Genomic DNA, 10311 nt, shown 5'->3' on the forward strand with positions numbered 1-10311 from the left:
TAGAGTTGGCAAGCAAAAAGAAAACACACTTTAACAGAAATGATTGTTCTGTGTGAATACATTATTATTCCAAATGTAGATAAAAGGACCGAGGGAACGAGCTTTTTATTGAGCCGTGTTAAAAACAAAGTCATCTACTGTCCATTTTTCCTGGCTACAACTGCAGCATTGACGTATGATAGTGTTTCGTCAAGTGTCATTAAGCAGGCTTTGTGGATATCTACATAAAAACAATTTGTTAGTACTAATAACATCGTAATACAGAAAAGAACAAAAAGCCATAAAAATCGAAATAGTTTATATAACTTACCTTGAACATGATGAACATCATCATTAATGTTGGGGGAGAAGAAGAATGTGCTCTCCCTCATAGTCTCCATGCACTTATCCCTCCGGTTTACCTGTATGTACGTAACTGCAATTTTCTCGAACAAATTTTCAGTGCTCTGCAAGTGGTACAAGTGACGACCAGCATGCTCTTGACTTAGGCGTATAAACAGTATCTCCCGTCTAGAATGATAAAGATATGTTGATGGTAGGCAACTATCAAATATTAATAATCATATAAAACCTCAAGTACTGATTGGAATTTACCGAAAATTCATGATGCCTATCTCAACAAAATGGACCTGTCGTCTATATACTGAATCCCACCTATGTTGTATCCTACCAGCATAGACAAGAATACCAAGAACATCTGGAAAAAATTAAGTCTGGGTGAGACAAAATGTTAAATCGATAAATATGCAAAAACAAACTAAAAGATGTTGCACCGGTAATGGTTTTGTCCCGTAGCAAGGATATGGCACCAAGTTGTGGGAAAAATGGTGGATAGATTGTCGATGCAATACTGTGCACCGATGTCCTAACCATGGTTATAGCATTTAGTTCAATGACAAACTCCATGCATAGATACCAGAAGTGACCATCTAGCATTTCCTTGGGGTTTATCCCGACGCTACTGAAGTCATATGTTAGCCCGGTCTGCAGAATGGCGTTGAATCGATAAGCTTGGGTCCTGAAGGCAATTGCTTCAATCTTTGTTCCCTAGAAATATTTAAAAATTCAGATAACAAGACTTTAGAACACATGTGTATATACATTAAAAAAGGTTGCTATATTTAGTGATCACTAATCTCATACTTCCTGGTCCAGAAGTATGCAATGAAAGTATGGGTTTCCCATTGCATGCACCCTGATATGGGACTTCCACATCACCTTAGCTCGAATTATCCAACATCTTTGATAGATATGTTTCATCTGTACACTTTGAAAATTCAGGTACCTACATAAAATAATACGAAATGATGGGATAAACAAACGGTGATGTCAGATAAGCGTGCATGAAGATCTGTACACTTGCCTGTTCATTGGAGGGATGGTAGGCAGAGGCATGATGGGATCCGGTGGATTCGCCATCACCCTCCTCGAGGGCCTCGAGCTGTACGGTATCACCATGGTCAGTGTTAAAGAAAGATAGAGGGGCGCACGGGCACGGGTAGTGGCATTTATATATATAGTCCAAGGAGCCCACAGGCGGGAAAATCAAAATTCTTTCAATTATTTGCATGTGGCCGTCTAGCGGAAAAAAACCTCTACTATCGAAACTATTATAAATAGTAAGTTATGAGAGTTCTTTGACAACAAAAAATTTATTGCTAAAACTTTTTGAATCAATTAATTATTTATAGATATTTCAGATTCTTAATCTGATCGAAATCATGTCAATTATCTCACCAGTATCATTGTTTCCTTTTCGCCTGTGAATCCCCTATATTCAATATAACAAAATGCGGGAATATAATGATGACTTCAGATTTTTAGTTAGGAACGCAATAATTGGATATATCAAAATAATTAAGGTGATAGTGCGTTAAGGTAAGTGTAGTCACGCAATTAATATATTATCATGGATTCGCCAATATTTCGTCGATTAAATATATTACCATTAATTACCAACATGTAATCAATTTCAAAAATCGATTATTTACTCAGCTTTTATTATACTATATGTTTTTTTAAAATCCCAACATATTTGATTTTATAACATGTGATGAGACGTCGTTGTGTTACTTTGCAACGACTATTTTACGGGCATTTTAAAATAGTAACAAAAAATTAAATCGAAGTTATTAGCAATAGTAATAATTTGTTCAGTCGGTCTTTGATGGCTTGATTCGTTGGTCGCGGTTGCATGCACGATTGAGTATGCGCGTGAAAAGCTAACTTCGATCTGTTTTTTAATTAGCGTCTCTTTTTTAATTTGATTCTGTATGCACAGTGTAGTAACAGCCGCACTTTCAAAACCAGCATGCTTAATTGAGAAGCCTGTGCGTTTTGTGACGTAAGTTAGTTAATATAGCACAAACGCAGTAAATGCCATTTGTAATAAAAAGAATATTTTGATGGAAGTACGGATTACAGCATTTGTACCGCGTATTCATATAAGAAAAAGAAAAAAATAGCATGTTCGGCGACAAAGCTCAAAGGGAAGATCAAAAACAGAGAGTAAGAAAGCAAGCATGAAACAATATCTGTTCTTTATTCATACTTTCATAGTTTGACTCCAAATCGATTACAATGCAAAATGCTCTTAAGGAGCGTTGAAACATAAAACATAAAAAGCTGTAAAGAATATTGTATAACTCCTCATGATTGCTCCTTTCAAGGAATTTCCGTCTTCTTGTCGCATGTTTGCATGTGCTTCACAACCATATGTTCCAACTGATTGATCTTCTTTATGAGAGTTTGCATCAGCTTGTTGCTCTCCTTGGTTGCCTGCAGAATTTGATCGTTGCTAGTACCCCAACCGTCCCCCAAACCTTCTTTCCTATCGTCTTTCGTAACGGGATATCTACTACTAATAGGCAGGTTAATAGGCTCGACGTGATTATGCATCCTAAGCCTTTTTGGCTTTGGTGTGTTACCCTTACCAAAGGGACGCATCGGCGTAGCGCCCTCATGATCTTCCAGTTCACCGAAATCTTCACTTTCTTCTTCCTGCCAACGAAGCATGTGAATTGAACTGTTGGATGACGCCATGTGAGAGGAGGATGGAGAGGTCTGGTAAGGTCGCTGGAACGGTTGATCTATATATGAGCGTTTCTAGGAAGCTCTGAATACGAAATCGGTAAACAAATCGACCGATTTGGTCACAATCAAATATTAATTAATGGGATCAATTTTGTGATTCGGTGAGTAGAACCTACTATATTATTACAAGACAAAAAAGATAACCTGTCTTAAGATTTCATGTGTGATAAACCGATTAGGAATTGTTTTAAAAGGAAGCAAATAAAATAGTTAACATGCACGTATTGTACAATTTTCAAAAACACTTCTAAAATTTCCTTATACACGGGATTTTTTTAATACTATGTTGAATACTGTTTTCTTCAAATGCATTAACACTTCATTCAAGTTTGTGCCAGCTGTAACATTTACTTACATTTCCTTGTTCAAACAGGAAAGAGAACATCAAAAAATAAACATGAATTAGGGAAATAAATAAAAAGAAACCTATTGAGATCAGCTTACAACTCTTTCTTGCATTTCATGTGTAATACCTCATGTATATCAAAAAATATAATTGGACTACAAATCATTCAGTCCAACACAGCATTGCAAAAGATCATATTTATTATTCTTTTTCATCACAACAATCTGTATAACATACATACGTACATATGAGAAATAGTAGTAGAAGTACACGCTCCCATAGCTAGGAAACAACATAAATTTGTGTATTTATGCGTATGCATTAGCAGCAACGGTATTACACACATGCACTATCTGTTTATGCATTAGCAGAAGTAACACATCAGCGGCATCATTCGTTAAGAAAAATTACGCTTGTAGAAAATCTATATCAGCGATGATGGTGTATACATACAAATATTTTAGGTCTGAACTATTACAGATGCACAGTAAATTCATGATGGTAAATGAACCAATGTAAGAAAATAATATGTAACCTGAACTGAACTGTTAAATAATTAGTTTAGATACGTGAAAGTATCAAGTATTCTAATTTTTTTTCCAAATATTGTACACTTCAGCAATCAGACATGTCAGTTGTCACATTTTTTCAAAGTCGCACGGGCATATAAACTTATTCGCATGTACGCAGGCTAGCTTTTTATTATTTATTTTGTAGTACATATGCAAAATATATATTCACAAGCTTCACAAACTTCCCTCCTGCGTGTGTTGGTCTTATAATTCAGACCAATCAGAATATTATAGTTCTGACCTAGCAGATGATTGTAGAGGATCATAAGGACGTCCATAAACTTACATTCAAACATACTATCAAAATACCAAAATAATAAGAACAGATATGTTAATTTGCCGTAATACAATAGTTTCATTGGATGTTCCAGGTCTTTATCCTGCCAATCACTATATCTGAATCACATATTACACATGAAAAAGTACGCTTGTAGAAAATCTATATCAGCGATGATGTTGTATACATCCAAATATAAAAATACCAAATAAAAAAATATATGTAAAAGAAACGAAATTCAGCATATCTCGACCATCGCAAGAGTAAATGCTCTGTCATTACTAAACCTGCTAGTCTATTAAGACCGAACTTCAGCCTGAATCAATTACACAAACCAATTTCAAAGTTCAGTAACAAACAAGTACTACTACCAATTGCAGATTCTTGGCTTTGGGATCCTGACTTTGCAACTGCTTCAAAGTAAATAGAACACACACATAATAATAGTTGCCCTACTGTATTCTGATCTCATATGAATTTTCCTTGACCCTTTCTAATTATGGATTTTTTAGAAGATATCTCAGGTCAGGTGCTTAGGACAAGAAACCTCGAGCCTGCTTTCCAAATATTGTACACTTCAGCAATCAGACATGTCAGTTGTCACATTTTTTCAAAGTCGCACGGGCATATAAACTTATTCGCATGTACGCAGGCTAGCTTTTTATTATTTATTTGTAGTACATATGCAAAATATATATTCACAAGCTTCACAAACTTCCCTCCTACGTGTGTTGGTCTTATAATTCAGACCAATCAGAATATTATAGTTCTGACCTAGCAGATGATTGTAGAGGATCATAAGGACGTCCATAAACTTACATTCAAACATACTATCAAAATACCAAAATAATAAGAACAGATATGTTAATTTGCCGTAATACAATAGTTTCATTGGATGTTCCAGGTCTTTATCCTGCCAATCACTATATCTGAATCACATATTACACATGAAAAAGTACGCTTGTAGAAAATCTATATCAGCGATGATGTTGTATACATCCAAATATAAAAATACCAAATAAAAAATATATGTAAAAGAAACGAAATTCAGCATATCTTGACCATCGCAAGAGTAAATGCTCTGTCATTACTAAACCTGCTAGTCTATTAAGACCGAACTTCAGCCTGTAAGGACTTCCTTGTAGACGATGTTCTTCATCGAGGTCAGTAAGGACACAGTCGGTCTTTTTCGCTTCTTTGGATTGTCCTTTAGCTTGTTGGCCTTCTCCTTCGGCTTCTCCTTCTGAATGAGTATCTTTATGTTTCTCTTCGCGGTGGCTCGAGACAAAGCAACATAGAGCTGACCATGAGAGAACACGGGATTGGGTAGGTAGACACCAACTATCGGTATGGTCTGCCCTTGAGCCTTGTTAATGGTCACAGCAAAGCTAAGCCTTATAGGAAATTGCTTTCTCTTAAACTTGAACGGAAACATGTCGTTTTCAGATGGGCAGAGAGGTATTCGAGGAAGGAAGACCCTCCTGCCAGCGTGTTGACCAATCACGATTTCTGCATCAATGGTGTTCCTCTCAAAACCTCTTACAACAAGCCTAGTGCCGTTACACAGTCCATTAGCTGGATCAATGTTCCTTAGAAGTATGACAGGGCAGTTCAACTTTAGCTTGAGTGCATGCGGAGGAAGACCATTAGGAGTCAATCCATTAAGAAACTCCTGAGCATAGTAGCCATATGGGTCGTCCTCTGCAATGTCAAAGCTATGGTAGATTACTTCATCTCCATGAAAACGGTCTATCATGCGGATGTTTATCTTGTCGACATTGTTGTTTGTCGTGGAAAGGATTGCTCTAGATGTCATGTAATTGGAATCAGACATGTTGTCATCTAGACTCGGAAACACGTGGTCAATAAGTTTATCCAGGTCGTCAACCTCGCCTGTAGACGACAGACAAATATCTTCAGGGAGTAGTATGTTGCCTTGATCGTCTACATCCTCAGTGCCATTGCCGACCCTTAGCAAGTAATCTGCAAACCACGTGTCATTATGAGCCCTCATGTTGGTGATGAGCCGAAGCTGCCTCATACACTTCCACAGATGAGAACTTCGGAGGGTTGCATCAATTATCTGGCCCCGCGACCCCCTTCTGACGACCGGAAGCACCTGCCGAAAGTCCCCACCAAAAACAACAGTCTTTCCTCCAAAGGGTTGGTCACGTATTCCCATGATGTCGTGCATGCTGTTGTCCAATGCCTCTACTGCTTGTCGCTTCGTCATGCTGGCCTCGTCCCATATTATCAATGAGGCCATCCTTAGGAGCTTGGCGGTCCCACTCTGCTTGGTGAAGCTGCACGAGGCTCCATCATCGCAACTCAATGGGATCTTGAACCTCGAGTGGGCAGTCCTGCCGCCAGGCATGATAGAAGCGGCGACTCCCGACGTCGCGGTAGCGATACCAATCTTGCCTTGGCTCCTCACCTTGGCAAGCATCGCCCTGTATAGGAAGGTCTTCCCTGTACCTCCAGGGCCATCAACAAAGAATACACCCCCATCACCGCATTCAACAGCCGTTAGTATCTCGTCGTATGCGGCCCTTTGTTCCAAGTTCAGCGAAGATACCAACTTAGTGTCATCCATGTCAAACTCAACGGTTGTTTCCTCGATGACCTCTCTTGCCTCGCCCTCGGTTGGGTCAAACGCATCATCTATGCTCGGAAGAGCGAAATCAACAATATCTTTACCCATGGACTGCAACATACCCCTAATGTCTAGCAACACCATCTGCTCCACCTCGTCAGGGGACGTGCGTGATCGACGATAGTCATCTGACATAGGCTCGAGGTGCCTATCCCATAAACCATGCACGTCGCCTGGCTCGCAGTGCACCAAGATGGTTGCGAAGAGCCTCCTAAGAGAACATGGCATCGCCCACTGCTCAGCCTCAGTAAGACAGTCGTCGAGCGTGTTGTCTGCCTCGATGAGTCCCAACCTTTCAGCAGCCTCTCTAAAGCTCCCACATAGCACGCCGTCCACGGTGAGCAAGTCGTCAAAGGATGTTTTGCCCATAACATGGTTTAGCAACACACGCAGATAGTATCGGTCCCCCTCGGCAGGATTGGCAGACACGATGCGACCTATTTGAAAACGCTCGACCCGCGGCTTCCAAAACTTCTTTTTCTTCTGCCACGTGAACCTTCCGGGAAAATCCTTGTACAATATATTTCTAGCCCGAGGGTGTTCCTGGTTAGCCTTGAAATACTCCGTTAACATGGATTTTGAAATATTTTCTGAGGCGACAACATTTTTCAAGTCAGCCTGGGCATTGAATGCGACCCTGTGCATATTCGGGAGATGAAGAGGCAACTGCAAGACAGGAGGGTAGTTGGCGCAAAGTGGAAAGCCAAATATCCTCCACATAGCCTCCGGAGGGGTGATCCACCTTGCGTCAACGTATCTCTTGATCTCATCAATGTTACCATCGGCGTCGGGCTGGTCGATGCTGAAAGAAGCCTTATCATGGCCCTTGTAAATGTACTTGTAAAGATATTTGACGGCCTTTATGCTCGAGCAGACCTCAACGTTGATGTGGCAATTGAACATCCGCAGAAGGTATGGGTTATAAGGCACAACCCATCTGTTGTCCAACATCTTCCCTCGGACCTTAGCACGCCTACCATCGTCTCTACGTCGATAAACTGCGTACGAGTCCTTCCCCTATGCTGTGTTTTCATTGAACGACCGCGGGTATCTGCACTTGCATCCGTTTTCTTGCATGCAAACATTCTTCGGGTTTAGAGCACCGCATGGTCCGTGCATCATATGTTTTACCACCATTGCATACAATTCCGGATACTTATGCTTGTCTAGGAGCTCTGCGGAAATGAGTCGGTCATACTGCTCGGGCACGATAAGCTTATATGTTGAGTCCATGATCAACAGAAAATGTTCGTGTGGGAGGCCCCTTTTTTGAAACTCGACAACATATACATATGCGACGACAACACCCAGGATGTGCTTCTTGAACAACATGTCCTTCATAGCCTCTAGTTTGCCAAAGAACACGCGAGCCACAATATCAGGTCGGTCTTGCGCCGTCTGACCAGGCAGCAACTCATTCGTTATCTCTTCCCATTTTGGATTGCAAGTCATGGTCAAGAAGATGTCAGGCTTCCCGTATGTATGTACAATTGCCATGGCATCCATATGCCTCTTCTTCATGTCGCGGTCGCCACCAGGGTATGTTCCAGGGAGAACTATTCTTACCCCAATAGCGCTTGCTCGTGTCTCCCCCATGTGATCGCATCAACAACTCCTTTATACAAGTCGGCACGAATCTGTGTCTGGTTCTTCCTGTACCACCTTAACCGACAACTTTCAATCTTGACGTACATGTCGACGGCCCATTGCTGCAAGAGGCGTGCTCCACAGAGTATGGGATTAAAGATCGCAGGCCGTGTCTGCAGCATGTAACAGTAGTAGTCTCTGACAGAGACGCACAACCTGTTGTTGCCCTCTGCACATGATTGAGTACCATAAAAATGAGGATATAATCGACAAACAAAAAATTATTTGTAGCAAACTGGGACGCAGACGGCATACCTGCATCCTCATCATCATCATGGACCAGTTGAGGATTTAGTACAACCTCCAAAGGAACATTACGTTTAGGTAGCTTCGGATGCCAACCTAGTTCTCCCCTTGGATAGAATAGGGGATAAGACAAAGGGTCATATGCTCCGGAGGTCACACGTATACTGTGCCTTTCGTTGTTATTACCACAAAGTGTTATCCTCCGGTCAAACCGTTTTGCTAGGTCGTTGCCCTCAACCCAAATTGCAGCGACCTCAGATGACAACGGTCTGTTATATCTTCTTTGGTCAAGCCTTTTATCGGTGTTTAGGTCTATCCTGTAATCATCGAGGTTGTCCTTGTGTGCACCCAAACTCCTAAATTGCTGGGAGTACGGGTTTTCTTTGAGTATGTCTACTAACTTCTTCACGACATCTTGGTCTAATTGCTTGGTGGCCGCCTTACGATGAGTGATGGTTGGGTCATCATCATAGAAGTATAACTGCAGATGCTCAGGACGGGAGCTAGGCCCGAACGAATGCACATTGTGGTAGATGGTGCCGTGTGCCCGGAATGTGTACACCCCAGACTTCATGTTTGTGTAGTTCTCATCAAGGCTGACGCCAAGGGTTGTGAAGGCGAAATGCCCGTTGAAGAAGCGTATGTTTTCCCGAAAATGTCTAGAATCTGCATCCATGCTTGACCATAGCCTCATCAGCTCTGGGATTGGCTCAGGTTGTTTAAGTTCGATCTGGCCATTGCGACAGCAGAAGCCGTCAGTCTCAGACACAATTTTTTTTGCCTTGCAGTGTTTGCAGTTTGCGTCGAGCTTCAGGATGTGAGTCGTGTCTGGGATGTTTGTGTAGACAAAGTCTAATGGATCAACCTCGCTAGGTATAGCAGACGACATGATCGCTTCCTCTTCATCCTCCAAGGTGTCATTATCGTATCCTACGTGCATTTGTTGAAACATGATGTTCAAAACATTAATTACTACTAACTATAATTATGATAAAGCCCCACAAATTCATAGATTATAGTTGACCATACCTTCGTCGCGAAACATGTAGTACTCCTCATCCATAAAGTCGGATGGTGTCGTCTCATCGCCAGTGATGCAGTCTCGGAACCCATCGATTTTGTCTGCATTATCTCCATGGCGAATGTGAGAATAGACAACGTCATGTCAGATGAGGGTTGGTGAGAATGAGCACAACAAGGTGACAATAGAATTATCATACCATTGGTACCAACAATGAAATTCGGCATGATTGTCGTCGGGTCGCCATCAGATGAATCACCTTCGGCGGCCCGAGAGAGGGGTGTTGCGTGGGATAAGTTTGCTAGGTCTGGACGTGGCAGTGCGAGGGATTCTTTGCACGGGGTGTGCTTCTTTGCCGCATAAGTTGCCTTTCTTTTTGCACTTAACTCCCCCTTCTCTTTGCTGCATGCCCTCCATTCTCGCAGCGTGGTATTTTTTCTTCAAGATCGATAGTTC

General features: G+C 41.3%; 2 protein-coding genes across 2 annotated transcripts; both read right to left on the reverse strand.

The window, feature by feature from the left end:
- Nucleotides 1–5408: 5408 nt before the first annotated feature.
- Nucleotides 5409–7892, reverse strand: LOC109765053 (uncharacterized). Its single transcript, XM_020323839.3, has one exon. The coding sequence runs from the start codon at nucleotides 7890–7892 to the stop codon at nucleotides 5409–5411; it is 2484 nt and encodes an 827-aa protein (XP_020179428.3).
- A 611-nt stretch (nucleotides 7893–8503) lies between these two features.
- LOC141029698 (uncharacterized) lies at nucleotides 8504–10082 on the reverse strand. Its single transcript, XM_073506150.1, has 4 exons — nucleotides 10055–10082; nucleotides 9864–9956; nucleotides 8844–9764; nucleotides 8504–8757 (listed from the first exon to the last, which is right to left on the reverse strand). The coding sequence occupies exons 1-4, from the start codon at nucleotides 10080–10082 to the stop codon at nucleotides 8504–8506; spliced, it is 1296 nt and encodes a 431-aa protein (XP_073362251.1).
- Between the last annotated feature and the right edge of the window lie 229 nt (nucleotides 10083–10311).

Source organism: Aegilops tauschii, chromosome 1, assembly GCF_002575655.3.
Source record: "Aegilops tauschii subsp. strangulata cultivar AL8/78 chromosome 1, Aet v6.0, whole genome shotgun sequence".
NCBI lineage: Eukaryota > Viridiplantae > Streptophyta > Magnoliopsida > Poales > Poaceae > Aegilops > Aegilops tauschii.

What these genes read in the sequence shown, in the direction of transcription:
- LOC109765053 (XM_020323839.3), bottom strand. Translation starts at nt 7,892, where the DNA reads ATGTTGGACAACAGATGGGTTGTGCCTTATAACCCATACCTTCTGCGG.
- LOC141029698 (XM_073506150.1), bottom strand. Translation starts at nt 10,082, where the DNA reads ATGCCGAATTTCATTGTTGGTACCAATG. An exon ending in TTTCATTGTTGGTACCAATG is followed by an intron (nt 9,957 to 10,054) that starts GTATGATAATTC and finishes GAGATAATGCAG; the next exon opens with ACAAAATCGATGGGTTCCGA. An exon ending in CTACATGTTTCGCGACGAAG is followed by an intron (nt 9,765 to 9,863) that starts GTATGGTCAACT and finishes AAATGCACGTAG; the next exon opens with GATACGATAATGACACCTTG.